This window comes from Haliotis cracherodii, unplaced genomic scaffold, assembly GCF_022045235.1.
Source record: "Haliotis cracherodii isolate W230 unplaced genomic scaffold, xgHalCrac1.p SCAF_7, whole genome shotgun sequence".
NCBI lineage: Eukaryota > Metazoa > Mollusca > Gastropoda > Lepetellida > Haliotidae > Haliotis > Haliotis cracherodii.
This window is the reverse complement of record NW_027266330.1, coordinates 53,200,532-53,222,922: the sequence shown is the minus strand read 5'-3', so window position 1 is coordinate 53,222,922 and position 22,391 is coordinate 53,200,532. Positions and strand designations below refer to the sequence as shown.

Genomic DNA, 22,391 nt, shown 5'->3' with positions numbered 1-22,391 from the left:
GATATGACTTAAAAACTTCAGCTGGATTATTTCCTTCTCTAACAATTGTCTGTCATCAAGGCCCTTATGAAGCTCATGGACAGAGTAGGGAAAATCAGATTTATGGATAATTAACATGGCACTGTTATAACGTAATGGATCTTGGATTTGTATTGTGTTTGATCTGAACGCTTTGGTTCTGTGGAGGTCACAAAGCCCGGGGTGAACCGCATGCGTTTGATACTTCAAATAATTATAACAGAATAAAGATGGGTTTTCGTGGATATTGGAGTTGTCTTCGGTGGCCTTTTGTTTATGAATATGTAACTGGTTTCATCTCATTCCCATCGATGTTGATAAAGTCGTTTCTTGCACGTCAAGGGATTGAGTCTGACGTATCCCAACTTTCTTGTATTACAATGTATTCACGTCTAGCACTTATCAGTTACTTTGAGTGAGTGAGTGAGTGAGGTTTAACGCCGTATTCCAGTTATATCACGGCGTGTCAGCTTAATGTGGGAGGAAAGCCCGAAGTGATGCAGATCTCAGACGTTTACCACTTCGGTGAAACCCACGAGAACGGGTATGGTGCTGACAAACCTAAAACAAAATTTGGGCGAACCGGGATTCGAACCCACAATCATAGGTTTCTGGCGTGCCCAAGGGACGCAACTGTGCACAGCGAATGGCGGCGCCTTAGACGACTGGGCCACCCGTGCCCCCGTTACATTGAAACTATGGTGAGCTGTTACATTGAGACTATGGTGAGCTGTATTTAGTGTAAGTAGAAACTATATGTGAAAGTGGGGTCAATGTATTTTCTCTCGAATTATTATTAATAAGCTGATAATTTGCTATGACCTAACATTCACCTCCAATCCCCTAGCTTTTTCCGGGGTAGAATACGTCTTTAGCAACCCATGCTTGCCGTAAGAGGCGACTATGCTCATTCTGTCAATCACTGGATTGTCTGGTCCAAACTCGATTATTTACAGACCGCGGTCATATAGATGGAATATTGCTGAGTGCGGCGTTAAACAACAAACAAACCTATATTATAAAAAAGATGACGTCAGGAGTTTGCGAAAAGGTGAGCGTAACTTACCCAACTGGTCGAACCCGTCACAAACACATGAACATGCCAGTCAAGCGTTCACCTGAACAAGCACAGGGACATTCCAGTTACTTTATTTTGACTCAGGAGACGAAGGTCATGTTCGTACCCTGTTTTCCCAAATGAGACTAGGTGGTGGGGTAGCCTAGTGGTTTAAGCGTTCGCTCGTCACCAGGACCAGGTTCGATTCGCCACATGAGTACATGTGGGATATTGCCAAAAGCGGTGTAAAACCATATTCACTCTCTCTACTCCAATCATTAGTTATCAAGTGTGCAATGTGAGAAGGACGCCTTCGGAGTATATAAATGTCATGTTTTCAAGTTATTCAATATATTCTTTACGAGTTATTATCCCCCGCCCAACAAAGTTGGCGGGGGATATAGAAACGGGCTCCGTCCGTCCGTCACGTTTCGTTTCCGGAGCATAACTCAGAAACCGTTCAATACGTTTTTCATTTTTCATGAAACTTTGCAGGTCTGTCAAGTACATGCTGAACTGGTACCTTTTGTTATTTAGAAATTTTAGAAATTTTTATTTTCAAGGTGTCCATGGCAACAGGATGGACTTAGGTTCTGTTATGGTAGGGTTCGTTTCCGGAGCATAACTCATAAACCGTTCAATATTTTTTCATGAAACTTTGCAGGTTTGACAGGTGCATGCTGAACTGGTGCCTTTTGCTATTTAGAAATTTTAGAACAATTTTTTTACGTTTACATGGCAACAAGTTGGACTTAGGTTCGAAACTCTTATTTTTTTACAATTTCCATGACAAGTTCCTTAAAAAAGGTTAGGGTTTGTTTAGATTTAATTATGTCATAAATTCTGCAACAAGGGCGGGGGATATAGCCACGTTAGTGGCAAACTCTTGTTAAATATCTACTTTACTTGACTGTGTCAGGTGATGCAATTTTAGGAACAATTCACATTTGGACAAGATTTCATGGACACCTTTCTTGGACACCTTTATATACCACCGAATCTATTGAAACGTGAATGATTAATGTACGTCACTGGCGCTAACGATGATCATCAGATATTTCATGCATTTAAACTATCAGTGGTTATTCTTCGCCTGTCAACTCGCTTGACGCTGGTTCAAAATAAGTGTGGATAACTCAAGCATAACTGTCTTTTAAGTACGTGAGTGAGGGGTTGGCTGGTTCAGCGTTGTTTAAACGATATTCCAGTTGCTTAAGTTTAGAATGTGAACGTGTAATGCTTAGACATGTTTAGATGTGAACATGTTTCGGATTAAGTCTTTGAAAGTCTTATTTTCCAAAACATTGGATAAACCCTCAGACCCCTTAACCCCAGATAGCCTTGTGGTTAAAGCGTTCGCTCGTCACGCCGAAGACCCGGGTTCGATTCCTGACATGGGTACAATGTGTGAAGCCCATTTCTGGTGTCCCCCGCCGTGATATTGCTGGAATATTTCTAAAAGCGGCTAAAATTAAACTCACTCACTCACTCAACCCCAGACTCAATGAACATCAGACACCAGGAGACACCAGCCAGCCATGAACCGTGACAGGGAACCTATCTGCCTCTAGTGCTTGGGATTCATTGCTTTGATCTTTGTCGGTGCTAATTATCAGTCAATTAATTGTCTGGTCCTGACTGAACTGTTTACAGATGCCGCCCTAACGGGAATATTACAGAGTGTGGTGTTAAACAACACGCACACGCACACGCACACGCACACGCACACGGCCTTCTCATTTCCCCACTTTCAGAACCAAGATAGAGATCCCGTTATTTACACAGCAAGAAGACGCTAATGATCCATCTGGTATCATCACTCTCAGCCTTCAACATCATGTAATGAGGCACCGTATCCAGGCGGAGGCGACTGCGACTTAGCCAATCCTTCTATTATGATAATTAACGATCAAGTTACCCGCGACCCGTGTTCTGAAGTATCAATCATAAAACATTTCCCTGTCAAGGACTTCGCATGGCATCCTCAGATACATGCGAGTCGGATGAGTGAGTGGGTGCGTTTAGTTCAACGCCGCTTTGAACAACATTCCAGGTATATCAAGGGTTTCAGCTTCATGTTGGAGGACAGTCCGAAGTGATGCAATCCTAGATGTTTATCACTTCGGTGAAACAGACAAGCAGGGGTATGGGGCTGACGACCCAGAAACAAAATCGGGGCGAATCAGGATTGGAAACCACGATCATGTTTCTGACATGTCCAAGGACGCCAATCGCAGCACTACGAATAACTGTTCACAACATGTAGTTCCCTGAAACAAGTAACGCCTGTGAGCCTGTCCCCTCAACCTGTACATTGCACATATATCAATGACCTGCATCACTTATTGGAAATAAGTCAGTATAATCTATAGAGGTGTGCTGAGTTTATAAGGTTCGCACGTGTGACTCGTTGATTCCTGTCGCTTCATTATCATTTGTAGATGTGTTGTTCCAAGGTCATTTGTGGTTCCAAGGTCATTTGTGGTTCTGAATTCGCCTCTTTAATGATGCATGGTGGATCGTGAAATGAAATTATTATAGTGTCCCCTTTTAAGACAATTTTAACCCCGGCTTAGTTTTGATGGATAACATCAGGCAACATACAAGCACTTACTTTCTTTATGCAAAATGTGCGAGTGGCTGGTACTAACAGTACATGATTGCCATTTTCGTGAGACACCTGGTGTTCAGTGATCCGATAATCTGATCATCACCGTTATTTTGCCTTTTACACCCAATAGAAAAAAGTTCCGATAGATAATCAAGATTGAATATTCAAAGTTTACAATCTAACCAATAGTTTAAGATTGTTCTTAGATCGTCCAATAATATTATACGCGACGTTAAACCTGATTTCACCTACCTCATGTTACAATAGTAGGGCAGTAGGTGTATTAGGTCATGTCTGATGATAGCTACAGGTGGTAAATCGAACATCATAGAATGGTGTTAGCTGTTGTTGCTAGGCTTTACTTTTTGCCCCCCTTGGGGACCCGAGGTAGAAGGTTTGTTAGTTTGTTGTTTAATGTCGCACTGAAAAAGATCGCGTCTGGACCAGACAATCCAGTGACTGACATCATGAGCATCGATCCACGCAATTGGGATACGATGACATGCATCAAATGAAGTCAACGAGCCTGACCATCCGGTTCCATTATTCGCCCTTTTATGGCAAGCATGGGTTGATGAAGACCTATTCTTCCCCGAACTCACGGCTCAGGTAAAAAGGGGGCACGGGTGGCCCAGTCGTCTACGGCGCCTCGATTCGCTGTGCAGAGATGCGCCCCTTTGGCACGCCAGAAACCTATGATTGTGGGTTCGAATCCCGGTTCGCCCGTGCTCGTGGGTTTCACCGAAGTGGTAAACGTCTGAGACCTGCATCACTTCGGGCTTTCCTCCCACATTAAGCTGACACGCCGCGATATAACTGGAATACTGTTAACAGCGGTGTAAACCCAACTCACTCACTCACTCAGGTAAAAGGTGTCCCCAGCATCCCATTGCTGGTCGTAAGTGCCAACCGATTTGGGCAACTCGTTTGTCGTGGGTTCACCACTGTGTCGGAGGAGGAACGGAGTCTGGTAGTTGAGGGCACTGGTTCCAGGAACGCAGTTCCTTTGCCCAACACACCACTTTGACCCTGACTTCACCTAGACGGGTGGTAGAATGGGCCCGGTTCTCGGTTGGTCATGTCAAGCCCTCTGCATGAATTTTTTGATATATTTGGACTCGTTCAACTTACTTTCCAGTAGTTTTCTGTTCATGAAGTTCTTTAAGACACTTGCCTAGAGAATATACTCTAAATATTGGGGCTCATGGACATCAGTCTGTTTGATCCTATGGATCTGTTGGAGTATAACATTCCTTTAACCCTTTGGTGTTAGTTTGCTGGAATGCCACTAACATATGACATGACCCTTGTTGGCATTCAGGGGCGGGCAAGGAACAGGTTTGCAATACCGCAATGAATACAACCACTGGTAAACAGAATCCCCAAATACCAAAACGGCAACCACCAGACTCCGATTCTCAACTTGATTCCGAAATGAATACTTGGACTGGTGAGTTGAAGGATGTAAATGTTAATATAATTACGATCTGCATATTTTGATTGAACGTACTACGAAAACACAAGCCATGAATTTAATGACATCAACTATGTTCTGCTCAGCAAAGGCCAAATGCGAAATGAATAGGGAATATCAGAACTGACTGCTGCGAATATAAGTTTCAGTACATTGTCCAAACAAATAAATGTGAGCAAAAGATGTTTCATCAATCTTTGTGTACACACAAGACCCGTGAAAATCAGGGTTAGAATAGGTCTTCAGCAACCCATGCTTGCCGTAAAAGGCGACTATGCTTCTCGAAAGAGGCGACTAACGGGATCGGGTAGTCAGGCTCACTGACTTGGTTGATGCATGTCATTGTATCGCAATTGCGTGGATCGATGTTCATGATGTCAATCACTGGATTGTCAGGTCCAGACTCGATTATTTACAGACCGCCGAGTGCGGCATGAAACAACAATCCAATCCAATCCAAAAAAATCAATGTTACACTACCCAGTCTTATTTCGTTAACGTCATGTTGACATTACTTTCTGTTCATTATACATACCTCCTTCTTCAAATCTTCATGTCAATACTCCTGATAATCTTATTAACCAGCTCCCCAAGCATGTCCTGCTTGTGGGGGACTTAATTGGCCACAATCCAGTATGGGGCTCAACTACGCAGGTTGACAAAGTGCCAGAGAACTTGCTTCAGAAACACCATCTTTGTTTATTTACACCTTTACACCTGTCATAGCTTTCTTCTAACACCATCATGCTCCAGGAGTACGACTTCGAGGTAAAACAAACACCAATGCAGATGCACTATCAAGAATTCCTTACCCTGAACAACCATCAGCACCTGTAACAGATGAATTTCCATCTCCTCCAGTAACTGTCACTGTACCTTCTCCTTTGCCAACATCTAGCTCTAAACAACTATCTTATGCTGAAGTTGTCATGTCTGATATACCTTCAGCCAGTCGGTCAGTGACTAACACCTCTATCCCAAAGTCTTCTTCATCTCAGCTTGAAGACGAACAGTGCCAATCCAACAGTCCAGAGTCACAGCATATTTCTGTTAACTTTGTGTATCACAAAGAGCCCCCGCAAACAGGTCCATTCGTGCAATCTGTTGATACAGACATTCATGACAATGACCTTGCTGAGAGGCAAAGACAGTCAAGTGACCTATGCCTAATCATTGATTACCTTGAAAAAGGGGAGATTCCAGCCAATTACACGGCATCTCAAATCAATGGTCTACAAGGTCGTGCCCAAGAGTATGAACTTCTTGATGGCATACTGTACCATTTCTTCCTGCCAAAACAAAGAGGCCAAAAAGGCAACCGACCACCCACAGTCACCCAACTAGCAGTACCCAAGGCAGACAGAAAGAATCTGTTGTATGCATACCATGACTCCAATGCAGGTGGATGCCACTTTGGGCGTGACTCCACACGTCAAGCCATCATGACAAAATATTATTGGCCTGGGATGTACCAAGAAATAGAAGACTATATCAAGTCCTGTGAAGCTTGTCAAAAGTCAAAACGCTTTGCACATTCCAAACCTGCGCCAATGGTACCAATGCCCATTGAAGACAACTTCTCCAGACTCCATGTAGACATCCTTGGGCCCCTTCCAACAACCAAAGAAGGTTACAAGTATATTATTGTGGCCATTGATTCATTTTCACGATGGATCGAGGCGTTTCCAATGAAAAGCCAGGATGCTGTGGAAGTCGCAAAAGTTCTCTTCAATGAGGTCTTTACCAGGTATGGTGCACCACGAACATTGCTCACGGATAGAGGACGCCAATTTACCTCAAAATTGGTAAATGCAATCTGTGAGATCTTCGAGGTCCGACACCATTACACAAGCTCCTATCATCCACAGACGAATGGAATGGTCGAAAGAAGAAATAGCACAATTGCTCAGGTTCTGAAAGCATACTGCAAACCTGACCAATCAAACTGGGCTGACATTCTTCCATGTGTACTTATGGCCATGAGAAACACACCATGTCAGTCCACCAGTTACTCTCCTCACTATCTCCTCTTTGGCAGAGAAATGCATCTGCCATTTGATATATCATTACTGCCAAAACCATCACTTGGTAAAGATGCAGAATCCCACCTGAGGCATCTCCTTGAGAACCTCAAAGTTGCAAAAGCAATTGCCCGTGAAAACATGGAAACAAGTCAAGAAATTAACAAGGCGTATCAACATCCTAAATCACAAGAGCCAAACTTCTCTCTTGGCCAGCAAGTGTTCTTACACAATCCTGCTGTGACAAAAGGTCTGTCGCCTAAACTTACACAACCGTGGAAAGGTCCATACTACATCTCAGCCACTGGACCTAATCACACCTTCAAACTTCATAGATGTTCTGACAACATGGAACATAAATCAATGGTACATGCTAATCGGCTTAAACCAGTCATTTTGAGACTAAATGACGGGCCACAGCAACCACTATCGGACGCCCTAAGTCGGGCGGACTTATCAAACGCCTCAAACCAGTCAGGCACCAACCTCAACGAACCATCTACCACTGAGCCGGGTCGTGCACTCCCTACATCGGACGATACAGCACTGGACCCCTCAGGCTCTGATATCAGCAGGTCAGCCTCAACACATGGACCTCAACCAGCCAGTCAATCATTGCGAGATCAAGGGATCTCACGGCCAACAAATCATACATTGCAGTCATCACAACAAAACCTGTCATCTTCACAAACACACACACCATCTCATCGTCCTGTGCCAAGCACATCCTCACCCTCATCCTCATCACAACAGACACCGAGCCAGATATACCCTGTCCAAAAGGTTATTCGGTGCAAACAGGTGGATGGTAAACGCCACTATTTAATCAAATGGCGCAACTACCCATCACCAACCTGGGAACCAGAGGAAAACCTTGGGCAAGGTTTGAAACAGGATTTTCATATCCGAAAAAACCAGTCAGGCAAAAAGCGGAAACGTAGGTCTAAGCATCTTTTTTTTTCAATAAGAGTTTAATTCCATTGTCCCGTTACCATGTGTGTGAGAGCAATGCCAGTGAGGGTTGAGATGTCGGGTTGGCCAAGGTTACTTAATGATCCTGATCAAATCATTTCTTCACCTTTCATACCCTGATTTTTACACTACATTATTGTCATTTCTCTCATAGGTATGCAACTGGGGCAACTCTTTGTAGGGCTTCTGCTCTACATCACAGCAGTTTCTTCAACGAAGCCCATCCAGCGACTGAATTATGGAGTTGTTTTTCAGCCCCATCTTCCAGTGCACTTTTCCACGGAAAACTGGTTACATACTTACCAGATTAACATCCCCCGGAAACCAACACTTCCACAGATGCAGGGATGTCATACTGGGAATGCAACCTGTGCACTGATCCGACAGATTCAGACACACCTGAATACTGTCAAGACCAGGTGTGCGGCAAGACTTGAAGCAACAAAGAAGTTGGTGTATAGTATCATACCAAATTCCAAACAGCATGTAAGGTCTCGGTCAAAACGGGCACTTTTTAATTTTGTGGGTAGCTTTTCTAAGACTCTTTTTGGAACAGCTACCACCAATGATGTAAATAATTTAGCTAAACATATCAATGCCCTCGTTAGCCATGAAAATTTAGTCTCCAATAACCTCCAACAACATGCCAAACATTTATCATCTTATATGTCCTTAGTTGACTCACGCTTTCATAATGCCATGAAAGCAATCAAAACCAATCATGACGCTATCCATTTTGCAACAATAACGCTTAACAGAGATGTCAATTCTTTAAAGTCCTCATTTGTTGCCCTATCGGCATTACTGATGGATCAGGTAGAGCAGGCATCTGCCGTTGACCATCAACTAGAGGAACTAAAATTAGGCATCCTAAGTTTGGTCAATAATAGACTGTCTCCTCTCCTGATCTCAGAAGAAACTCTCCATCAGACTATCCTCCACCTTACCAAACTACTTTCTAGCAGTCGACCCAACTTTGTACTTCTGCAGAGAGATCCCTCCTTCTACTTCTCACAAGGCCAGTTTATATATACTCGGGCTGGTGATCGTCTTTATGTGTCTATCAAATTCCCAATTTCCTCTTTTGGCAAACCATTACACCTTTATAAAATGATTTCTCTTCCTGTACCTGTCAATGAGACATCTCTCCATTCTACTCAGCTCATATCTATCCCCTCATACTTTGCTGTCAGTGAAGATAATCAGCACTATGTTACTCTCTCAGACACCCAAGTGTCTACCTGTATCGGGCGTAGCATTCTTCACTGCCCATACAGGATATCACTAACGCCTGTCACTGTTCCTTCTTGTGAGCTTGCGCTTTTTCAAAACAACAGAGCACAAGTAAAGCACCTGTGTGACTTTCGTTACGTAACCAAAACTCACCTTCCTACTCTACTTGAAATTGACCACTCTACAGTGTTAATCTATCGTATCCCTACCCTATCCCTAACCTGTCCTTCTGTACAACGTATGATTTCAGGGTGTTCCTTCTGCCTCCTGAAGTCTCCGTGCTCATGTGCTTTGTCAACTGAATCTATCTTCTTCCCCGCATCCTTCAGCTCTTGCACAAACAACACAACACACTTGACTCGTTTACACCCTGTCAATCTTGCCCTTCTTCAACATTTCTTTGATGACTCCACCCTTTCCGCTATTGCCGGAGATACTACCTTCAAAAGGGCTATCTCAATCACCAATATTCCTCAATTTCACCTCTACTCTCACAACTTTTCTCACTTTTTGGCACGAGATAACCAAGACCATCTCAGTCTTAAAAGAATGGTTGCCAGTGCGAAGAAAGATGAAACGGTCTTCCAAAATCTAGCTGAACCTTTATTAGATGGTGAAATTAATATTCCAAATTCGTGGCCTGACACTAATGCCTTTATTGTTATAGCCAGTACCATCATGTCGTCCTTTTCGGTAATCTTAGTTATTTGGCTTTTCCTTAAATTACGTTCTTTAACAACTGCTCTTGCTCTCTACAAACAACTCATGCCTACCACATCAAAACCAGACTCCCTTTCTCTTCCTGATCTAACAGAGTATCACGTTTCTATACTGTTAGGGGTTCTATCCATTCTACTTTGTCTTATCATTTTCACTCTTATATTCAAACAGAAGAAATCCAATCAGAATTGCCTTGTCTTAGAAATCACCACCGGCCCGGAATGTATTACCCTCCCTATTATTGCTCTTTCACTATGTCCATCTTACTGGACCATCAACCCCCCTACTTATATTCACAATCTCAGAGTCACTGATTACTTCATTCCTAGTCTTTCTCTGGAATGGCCCAACTTCTGCATCAAAAACAACCTTACGGACACCTTCCTTTATCTACCAAATGAAATTCGTTTAAATATTTTTACTGCCAAGAAACTGCGAAGAATGCTTAACCAACCTGTCAACACCTATATCCTGTTAATACATGGAGGATATATTAAGGCTTTGGATGATGATACGATAAAACCAAATAAGGCGCTGTACCCAAATCTTACCATAACGTAATATTACTTCCTACCACCCCAGTGTCAAAGTTGTCTTGAATCAGTATTATCTGTATATCTATTCTTACCAATTGTGTCTATACTTTACCATATCTTTTATGACGTATCCTTGCCAATGTCCATTGTCACTTCCAAGGAGACAGACGTATCCTAACATTCGTTTTTGATGAACATAAGTGTAATGTCATCTACTGTTTTTTTAATTGTATTACCATGTCTGTAACACATGTATTGTTTTTTGCATTGTATTACCATGTCTGTATCAACGTTTATCCTTACCTAATTATGTCAATTCTATTTTTGCTTTTGAGGACAAAAGCTTCCTGTCGCAGAGGGGTATTGTCATAGCTTTCTTCTAACACCAAATTCCTATTAGAAAATATATATCAATCAATCTATATCGGTAAACTAATCTGACTATTCTTAAAGTAAATTCAGTATAGCGAATGCACTAACTGACCGTCGCATACAAGATATTTTATGTTTCACATATGCGGCTAAACTCACGGTCACTCCAGCTGTGAGACAGTGGCTCATTATGCAAGTCTGCCCAGCCAGGCTGACACAAAGGGTCACTCTCTCTGAGAACCAGTGATTAGTGAGTTAACTTCACGTCACAGGGCCGGCACACATGGTCAGTCCGACTGTGATATAAGGGGCAGTTAGGCAATATAACAACCTACTTGAATAAATCCGTAATTAATGACACACCCACCCATTGTACAGCCGATCAACCGCTGACACCTGGGATGTTGTGATCTTTAGTTATGTAACGTAATGAAGGCCTGAGTTGTATATATACGGCGGTCGGTGGTAGCAAACTTCACTCTGCTTCCACCAATAAACGTCACCAACTCAACAGCCTTCTCTGTCATTCAAGGTAAGTCACTATTTACTTAACTGTTAACTTATTTTGTCAGCTACGATCTTAATCCGTTAGGTGTAGGTTAGATCTATTTCGGCTATATCGTAGCGTTGTGAAAATTACCATTGACTTAAAATCCAGACAATACTCCCTCTCGCGAATGTATGTATTAGTATACTAGTTGCACGGCAACATCCCAATATGAGTATGTGTACCAATGTCAATAACTTGTACGTTCCTACATTCAGTGACACATACTCATAGCAATGATTTGCCTGCAACTTAGTAACATTGAAAACTGAGTCGGCCAACATGTATTTATATTGTCTATCCATGCGTTACTGTTTTTCTACTATTTTCTACCAGACATATTTTCGCGTAATTAATGCCTTTTTAATAACCATCCGTTAACCAAATATATTGTACATCTTTACAGTCATGTTATTATCGGTTGTATTCCGATTGTATTATTATGATCGTACGTGTCGTACACGTATTGAATTGTTTTAATCACATGTATGCAATTAGATGAATATGACTCAACCTCTTATATATATTATCGTGCCATTACAATTAAATGTACTTCTATGCAACTTCACTCTGCTTCCACCAATAAACGTCACCAACTCAACAGCCTTCTCTGTCATTCAAGGTGATAGCCAGTCGTGACCGCTGCTACCGACTAATTCCCCCAATTAAGTAGTACACCAAAAAGACAAGCTACGTCACCCCAAAAAGGCGCGCTACGTCACACCTTACCCTGTCTGGCGCTCGGCATTAAGGGGCTAAAACAAGGACTGGTCGGCTCTGAGTCAGTATACTGTGCCTGAGTGGGGTATTCATGTCAAACTGCGGCATGGTATGCCAGTGAGCTAGCACTATAAATCGGCATCAGTCCGGACTAGTACAAGCAGCCACACAAACACACACACGTACATGCACGTCGCTATATAAGTGCAATAATCATGGACGCCACGTTAAACCCAATTTCACCTCACCTCACCTCACCTCACCTCACCTCACCTAATGAAACACCATCTATGTTTATTTAATGATGGTAGTAATACATATATACATCCAACAACGGTAATGTATTCTTCAATAGATGCATCTATATTAGATCCTTCTATGTTGGACGATTCTTCTTGGTCGGTACATAAGGATTTATGTGTCAGTGATCATTTTCCAACTAATCTCCTACTAAACGGAAATTTAAGAAATCTGATTGGGTTACTTTCAGTTCTTTACGTAATGCTGACATCAATTCGGATTTTTATATTGATGATACTGGTCCAATTAAAACTTTTTCGGAAGTAGGAATTGATACTGCTACGAAATCTATCCTCAACAGGCTCCTCATCATTACCAACAGGCTAGAAATGTTAAGAAAAAGTCGGAAAGGATATTTAATAAACATCCGTCTCAGGACATTTTAAAACAGTTATGAACACTGAGAAAAAAGCTCACATGCTCATGAGAATGAACAAACCCATATAAGGTTTAACATATTACATGTTTGAAATTACTAACTAATTTTTGCAGTGGGCCAGTTGTTGTGCAGAGTTGCGTCCCTTATGTGTACCAGAAAACTATGATCGTGGTACGAATACCGGTTCGTCCTGACGATGTTGCTAGGTTTGTCAGCGCCAAACCTGATCGTGGGATTTGGGAAATTGGTTAACGTCAAAGACCTGCCTCGTTTCGTCCCACATTAAGCTTACACACCGTACTATAACTGAAATATGGTTCGAACACGTGGTGATTCCTCTGAGGAATATCGTTCCCCAGCAACGTATGCTCAATGGTTGATCGACTAAATAGATCACGTGGTCTGGCTCGTTTACTCGGTTGTCATTCATCGTAACCCGAATTATGGATCGATGTTCATGATGTCAATGACTAGTTCCTACCGAAATTACTGAAACATTAGGCACTCATGAAGAGCTGAAGAGCAACCTCCACGTGGTGAGGTGCTGGGTAATACTAATAGCTGCTCCCCCCCCATGAAATATTGAAGAATATATGTCTGAAGGGCAAGGACTTACTGAAAGTTTTTGTCAAACTCTAAGAGGGGAGGAGATCAGAAAACCCGCCTTCAACTATACAGAGCACTTATCCGCTCCATACTAGATTATGGCTCCATCATTTATGGTGGAGCTTGTGAAGGCAATTTAAAAATTCTAGATCCTATTCACCATCAATTGAGGCTTTCTCTTTCGAACTACGTCGATACCAAGTATGTGGAGGCTGATGAGCTGTCCCTTCAACGACGCCGCTTTAAATTATCTTTGCAATATATAACTAGATTACGTTCTTCGAAATCCAATCCAGCTGATGACCGTGTTTTTAATCCTCTATAAGAAAAATCTCTACCAACCAAATTATCTCTTATTCCACCACATGGAATAAGAATATAATCTCATATTACTGCTGCGCAAATAATTCTTGGAAATATTGCCCCCACTCAGCTTTTCACTTCTCCACCATGGCAGTTGGTGAAGCCAGAGGCGGACCTTTCATTAACTAAACTAAAGAAATACGACACAAATCAACTAATGTATCAACAACAATATAATGAATTACGAAGCATATATGATACTTACAAATCAATATTGACAGAGGGATCCGAGGATGGTGACGCTGTTGCCAGCGCCACCGTCATTGGATCCAGGACTATCTCATCCAGATGACCAGATAACTGTTCTATTTTTACAGCAGAAGCAAATGCTATCTTAACAGCACTTCAATACATCAACAGACAATCTCTACATAAACAGATCATAATTTTTTCAGATTATCTTTTTGCATCCAGGCTATTAAACACATGTCTTCCACGCAACCACTTTTAAATTGTTGTATTATTAAATGATCTTTCTACTGGCCAATGCGACATCGTTTTCTGTTGGTTACCCAGCCATGTTGGAATCACTGGGAACACAATGGCCGATGCTGCCGCAAAAGCAGCACTCAACAAATCTGTGACGCCACTTCGTATCCCATACACTGATACTGAACCTCTCATCAGATGCTACATCGAGATCTGATGCAAAAGAAGTGGGACACCCAAGTGGGTATAAATAAATTACATGAAATTGAACCAATTATCTGATATACCCGGGCTGTCAGTCCAGATTTGAAGAAGTAATTATGTGACAATGTATTGACCACAACAGATATACCCATGAATATCTGTTGAAAGGTGAGGATCCTCCGTTTCGTATCCCTTGTGATGATTGCATGTTCTGCGTGACTGTATTGATTTTTCCATCACAAGGTATAAATATTATAGTGTAAAACAGTTAAGGACCTTTTTTTAAGGATTAAAAGGGGGGTGGGGATTGAAGTAGCGTAAAATTATTGTCCCCCTCAAAGGGTATGTAAGTTCCACATCATTGGAAGTATTTTTATGCATGCCAGACTTTTAAACGTAGTATTATAATTTTAGGCTTAACTGGTAAACTATCGCCAGCTACTGACGGGTGGTGTAAGTCCTCATGGTCCCTGGTATGGTGATCACCCTTCAGTGACTGACGATCTCTAGCCCATTTTTATATTGTGTTGTTCATTGATACTTACTGCTTTTTAATATTTTCAACTAGTTTTAAATCGAATCTGTGATATTCGAGGTGTTGTACTGTCCATCGTTGGCAGCTTTATATTTCGTCTAAATATATGTATCATTAATGTATATCACTTCTCGTCACGGTATGGCTTAAATACTCCCTCACTCACCATAGCAGATATACACGTGAATATTTATTGAAAGGTGAGGATCCTGCATTTTGTATACCTTGTGAGGAGAGAAACACAGTCAATGTCCTGCTTGGCTGTATTGATTTTGCCATCACAAGGGATAAATATTTCAGACATCATCTCTCAAGGATCTTTTTAATTGCAGAATATGTGTTCTTTTTATTCGCCTAAATCTGTCTCTAATCACCAACAGGGATGATGTAAATCCTGCTAGGGATCATGTTTGTTAGTTGGTTTGTTGTTTAACGCCGCACTCAGCAATATTCCAGCTATATGACGGCGGTCTGTAAATAATCGAGTCTGAACCAGACAATCCAGTGATTATCATGAGCATCAATCCACGCAATTGGGATCGATGACATGCATCAACCAAGTCAGCGAGCCTGACCACCCGATCCCGTTAGTCGCATTTTACGACAAGCATGGTCGCCTTTTACGGCAAGCATGGGTTGCTGAAGACCTATTCTACCCCGGAATCTTCACGGGTCAGGGATCATGTAGGTACCAAAAGTACTGTAAGTCCCCGTGGTTCCCAGTTAAGTGATCTTCCTTCAGTTGCTGGTTTCAGGCTTTTATCTTTTAAATATATATATCATGTATAATTTTAGTTAGTCACGATATGGCTTAAATACTGCCGATGTGACTATAAATCTTACCTCACTCAAACTAACTCACTGAAACATTATATGTCATCGTATTGATTCACACAATATGCCTTGACACTTACGATAACGAAGCAGGACAAATTCCACCTCTGAAAATACACTGGTTGCATTACAACGCATTGACTGACATGGATAGAAACCTCCACTATCCGGATTAGGGCTGTAATCCCTGGGAACGATTGAAGAGAAGCCATTTTGCCACACAATCCTAATGACACTGTCAATGACGTTGGTTAACAGCCCAATGAGATCAGGATAAATTTACATCTTTTATGAAGACCTATTCTATCCCAGATCTTCACGGGCCTTGTCGATTTAGAGGAGGCATATGACACTGCATGGAAACATGGTAATTTAAAAGATTTACATGATTTTGGATGCTTGTCTTAAGAGACGACTTCCGGGATCAGGTGGTCAGGGTCGCTGACTTGGTTGATGCATGTCATCGATCCCAATTGCGTGGATCGATGCTCATGATGTTAATCACAGGGTGCTCTGGTCCAGACTCGATTATTTACAAATAAACAAATATAAATATTTTTAAAACATCTTTCAACGATTTCGATGTACATGTTGGGGCTGACAATTTCTTCTTGCAAACATTTTCTTGTACAATCCACAACTCATTCAACAAAATAGGAGGTCATCCGTTAACAGAACATTAAAAGTGAAAATCATAGATGTTGCAGATGATATGATATGATATTTCCATGTGTTTCAACTGGGTTCTATTATAAAACCCATTACAGTAGAACACGGATATAACGAACATGGATAGAGCGAACAAACTGATACAACGAACTGTTAAAACATCCCCGATTTATCACCTATATATTATCAAATAAACTTTACGTATATAACGAACCCTCTACAGCGAACTAACGGATATAGCGAACTGATATCTGATCACCGACAAGCCCATCTATCACTTATTAGTGACGTGTATAGCGAACTGAGAAATCTCACTCAGTGTCAAGCGTTAATGACAATTGGATGTACGCAATCAGACGCGAATCAACACATTTACTGGTGACGATTCAACCTAGGTAAACTTGCATTATGTTAATCTTAATTCTGATCAAATAATAACTTCAGATACAATTTCGTCCGACCATTGCATTACAATAATGGTACTTTTTAACTGAATCACCGGTAGATGCGGGAGGAAACGTCTGTAAACGTGTATGTGTATTGTATTTTGTTTTAGCCAAGATGGCGGACGTTTCAGAGCGAAAACGTGTATAACGAGCAACGAATATAACGAACTGATATCTCCGGTCCCTTGTAGTTCGTTATATCCCTATTCTACTGTAATGAGATTCGGGCATCAGTGACTGTTACACCACACACTCCTTACATCAGGATAAGCTTATCACGTCTCCGCAGCCACCACATAACATTCTGGGAATCAACAAAGGCTCTAAATGACAGACAAATACAATAACTGAGACCATTGGGGATGCGGACGAAGAGATGGACAAACTAATGGGTTTTACAGAAGATCTTGTCAAAGGCAAAGAAATTACCTTAAAAGGATCATAGACAGACATAATGGAAAAGGCAATGCTCACTCAAGAACATTACGTGGAATCTGTATCGTTGGAAAATCGAGACAGATTATGCTCTAACGAAGAGTATATATGCAATGAAGCCACTGAAAGACTATTGCGAAAATCAGGAATAGCCTTCGACGAGAGCACAAATCTGACGAATATGCATTTTGTCTAGATGCCTGAAAAGCAATCTGTAGTTTATTTTGGCTATTAGCACTCGGCATTTTTGAAACAGAGAATATCTCTATGGTGCCTGTTTGAAACAAACAGGAGAAAGAGCGGCGAATGTGTATTTCATATTTGATCCAGTCAAGATGGCCATGAAAAATATCAAAATGGACACGTTGCAATATTATTATCTTTGTTTGTTTGCTGTTTTACGCCGCACTCAGCAATATTCCAGCAGTATGTCAGCGATATCAATATCTATACAGCTATGTAAATATATACTCTTAAAAAACGAAACGCAAAGCCAGAATTATTTGAAGAAGGCAAATACAGTTTTACGAGGAACCGTACAAGGTATTGACCCACAATTTTGTGCGTGCAGCTCCATGACCCTTTTGTTAATGCACTGAGTGCGTTTTTTTCCGAATCGTACGTTTTTCCCGACTTATTGTTTGCATGTTCTTGTTGTGATCATTATTATTTTTATTTTTTAGTGTTATTTAACACGTAGAGTAAATTGTTTTCTTCCGTTATTTTACACACAGAGTAAATTGTTTTCTTCCGTTTTTTCAACACATGTATTAAAGTGTTTACTTTCATAATTCAACACATGCAAAACGTTTACTCCGTTATTCAAACATTCCGTAAAATAAATTATTACTAACTTCAATTCGATTCTAGCAAACTCGCTTTGGATGCCCCGAGACCCGAGTTAATTATATCCAGGTGTAGCGTTTAAGCCGGTGTTTATTTTTTATTAAAAAAGGTAATTACCGGATTGCCTGTCATTATAAAAAAAATGCAATCCTTAAAATCAAAGCCAAGATCAGATGTGACTGAAAGAACTGTACTTATTGAAGTGCCTCAGGCATGACTGTTTCATGTCTTTCTGCATTAGGCGGTTATCAATATTTCAAGATCCGTTGTAGCTCCCGGACAAGTGACTGAATATCAGATTAGTATAAATAAAAAAAATATCTGAAATGATAGATGTGGAAGTCTTGCATCTTGCTTGATCATAACACTTGTATTCTGTGAGTGGGAAACTGAGAAGCTTGATCATGATATATACAGGATATCTGATCTGCGTATTAATCGTTATGTTACGTCAGTCAAGCTGAAGTATTATCAGTGCATACGTATTTTCCATGATCCGCTCCTACTATTTAAAAAGTAACCACTCAGAAGAGATTCCATATGAACCCAATTTCAGCGACAGCCCTACTGTAGTGAGTCTTCCCATGATCTGACCCGTGAAGATTCCGGGGTAGAATAGGTCTTCAGCAACCCATGCTTGCCGTAAAAGGTGACTGTGCTTGTCGTAAGAGGCGGCTAACGGGATCGGGTGGTCAGGCTCGCTGACTTGGTTGATGCATGTCATTGATCCCAAAGTCCCCATGGTTCCCAGTTAGGTGATATACCTTCAGTTGCTGGTTTCAGGCTTTTATTTTTTAGATATATATATTATGGATAACTTTAGTTAGTCACGATATGGCTTAAATACTGCCGATGTGACTATAAATCTTACCTCACTCACACTGACTCACTGAAACATTATATGTCATCGTGTTGATTCACACAATATGCCTTGACACTTACGATAACGAAGCAGGACAAATTCCACCTCTGAAAATACACTGGTTGCATTACAACGCATTGACTGACATGGATAGAAACCTCCACTATCCGGACAAGGGCTGTAATCCCTGGGAACGATTGAAGAGAAGCCATTTTGCCACACAATCCTAATGACACTGTCAATGATGTTGGTTAACAACCCAATGAGATCAGGATACATTTACATCTTTTATGAAGACCTATTCTATCCCGGATCTTCGCGGGCCTTGTCGATTTAGAGGAGGCATTTGACACTGCATGGAAACATGGTATTTTAAAAGATTTACATGATTTTGGATGCTTGTCCTAAGAGACGACTTCCGGGATCAGGTGGTCAGACTCGCTGACTTGGTTGATGCATGGCATCGATCCCAATTGCGTGGATCAATGCTCATGATGTTAATCACTGGGTGCTCTGGTCCAGACTCGATTATTTACAAACAAACAAATATAAATATTTTAAAAACATCTTTCAACGATTTCGATGTACATGTTGGGGCTGACAATTTCTTCTTGCAAACATTTTCTTGTACAATCCACAACTCATTCAACAAAATAGGAGGTCATCCGTTAACAGAACATTAATAGTGAAAATCATAGATGTTGCAGATGATATGATATGATATTTCCATGTGTTTCAACTCGGTTCTATTATAAAACCCATTACAGTAGAACACGGATATAACGAACACGGATAGAGCGAACAAACTGATACAACGAACTGTTAAAACATCCCCGATTTATCACCTATATATTATCAAATAAACTTTACGTATATAACGAACCCTCTACAGCGAACTAACGGATATAGCGAACTGATATCTGATCACCGACAAGCCCATCTATCACTTATTAGTGACGTGTATAGCAACTGAGAAATCTCACTCAGTGTCAAGTGTTAATGACAATTGGATGTACGCAATCAGACGCGAATCAACACATTTACTGGTGACGATTCAACCTAGGTAAACTTGCATTATGTTAATCTTAATTCTGATCAAATAATAACTTCAGATACAATTTCGTCCGACCATTGCATTACAATAATGGTACTTTTTAACTGAATCACCGGTAGATGCGGGAGGAAACGTCTGTAAACGTGTATGTGTATTGTATTTTGTTTTAGCCAAGATGGCGGACGTTTCAGAGCGAAAACGTATATAACGAACAACGAATATAACGAACTGATATCTCCGGTCCCTTGTAGTTCGTTATATCCCTATTCTACTGTAATGAGATTCGGGCATCAGTGACAGTTACACCACACACTCCTTACATCAGCATAAGCTTATCACGTCTCCGCAGCCACCACATAACATTCTGGGAATCAACAAAGGCTCTAAATGATACAGACAAATACAATAACTGAGACCATTGGGGATGCGGACGACGAGATGGACAAACTAATGGGTTTTACAGAAGATCTTGTCAAAGACAAAGAAATTACCTTAAAAGGATCATAGACAGACATAATGGAAAAGGCAATGCTCACTCAAGAACATTACGTGGAATCTGTATCGTTGGAAAATCGAGACAGATTATGCTCTAACGAAGAGTATATATGCAATGAAGCCACTGAAAGACTATTGCGAAAATCAGGAATAGCCTTCGACGAGAGCACAAATCTGACGAATATGCATTTTGTCTACATGCCTGAAAAGCAATCTGTAGTTTATTTTGGCTATAAGCACTCGGCATTTTTGAAACAGAGAATATCTCTATGGTGCCTGTATGAAACAAACAGGAGAAAGAGCAGCGAATGTGTATTTCATATTTGATCCAGTCAAGATGGCCATGAAAAATATCAAAATGGACACGTTGCAATATTATTATCTTTGTTTGTTTGCTGTTTTACGCCGCACTCAGCAATATTCCAGCTGTATGTCGGCGATATTAATATCTATACAGCTATGTAAATATATACTCTTAAAAAACGAAACGCAAAGCCAGAATTATTTGAAGAAGGCAAATACAGTTTTACGAGGAACCGTACAAGGTATTGACCCACAATTTTGTGCGTGCAGCTCCATGGCCCTTTTGTTAATGCACTGGGTGCGTTTTTTCCGAATCGTACGTTTTTCCCGACTAATTGTTTGCATGTTCTTGTTGTGATCATTATTATTTTTATTTTTTGGTGTTATTTAACACGTAGAGTAAATTGTTTTCTTCCGTTATTTAACACATAGAGTAAATTGTTTTCTTCCGTTTTTTCAACACATGTATTAAAGCGTTTACTTTCATAATTCAACACATGCAAAACGTTTACTCCGTTATTCAAACATTCCGTAAAATAAATTATTACTAACTTCAATTCGATTCTAGCAAACTCGCTTTGGATGCCCCGAGACCCGAGTTAATTATATCCAGGTGTAGCGTTTAAGCCGGTGTTCATTTTTTATTAAACAAGGTAATTACCGGATTGCCTGTCATTATAAAAAAATGCAATCCTTAAAATCCAAGCCAAGATCAGATGTGACTGAAAGAACTGTACTTATTGAAGTGCCTCAAGCATAACTGTTTCATGTCTTTCTGCATTAGGCGGTTATCAATATTTCAAGATCCGTTGTAGCTCCCGGAGAAGTGACTGAATATCAGATTAGTATAAATAAAAAAATATCTGAAATGATAGATGTGGAAGTCTTGCATCTTGCTTGATCATAACACTTGTATTCTGTGAGTGGGAAACTGAGAAGCTTGATCATGATATATACAGGATATCTGATCTGCGTATTAATCGTTATGTTACGTCAGTCAAGCTGAAGTGCATACGTATTTTCCATGATCCGCTCCTACTATTTTCAAAGTAACCACTCAGAAGAGATTCCATATGAACCTAATTTCAGCGACAGCCCTACTGTAGTGAGTCTTCCCATGATGAGACCCGTGAAGATTCCGGGGTAGAATAGATCTTCAGCAACCCATGCTTGCCGTAAAAGGTGACTGTGCTTGTCGTAAGAGGCGGCTAACGGGATCGGGTTGTCAGGCTCGCTGATTTGGTTGATGCATGTCATTGATCTCAATTGCGTGGATCGATGCTCATGATGTTAATCACTGGATTGTCTGGTCCACACTCGATTATTTACAGACCGCCGTCATATACCTGG

General features: G+C 40.9%; 3 protein-coding genes across 3 annotated transcripts in view; all 3 read left to right on the top strand.

The window, feature by feature from the left end:
• The window catches only part of LOC139447564 (uncharacterized), a 190,952-nt gene that overhangs the window by 923 nt on the left and 167,638 nt on the right, over positions 1-22,391 (top strand). The window lies entirely within an intron of this gene.
• On the top strand, positions 7,134-8,464 carry LOC139448117 (uncharacterized). The gene is made up of 2 exons (XM_071229633.1): positions 7,134-7,756; positions 8,308-8,464. The coding sequence occupies exons 1-2, from the start codon at positions 7,134-7,136 to the stop codon at positions 8,462-8,464; spliced, it is 780 nt and encodes a 259-aa protein (XP_071085734.1).
• Positions 8,961-22,391, top strand: part of LOC139448989 (uncharacterized) — a 99,908-nt gene continuing 86,477 nt past the window's right edge. Inside the window, exon 1 of the mRNA XM_071230482.1 lies at positions 8,961-10,079. Coding sequence (XP_071086583.1) covers positions 8,961-10,079 — 1,119 coding nt within the window. The remainder of the gene's footprint in view (positions 10,080-22,391) is intronic.

Excerpts from the sequence above, each read along its gene's own strand:
- LOC139448117 (XM_071229633.1), top strand. The coding sequence starts at position 7,134 with ATGGCCATGAGAAACACACCATGTCAGTCCACCAGTTACTCTCCTCAC. Across the intron at positions 7,757-8,307 it reads TCAGGCTCTGATATCAGCAG|GTATGCAACTGGGGCAACTC; the intron begins GTCAGCCTCAAC and ends TTTCTCTCATAG.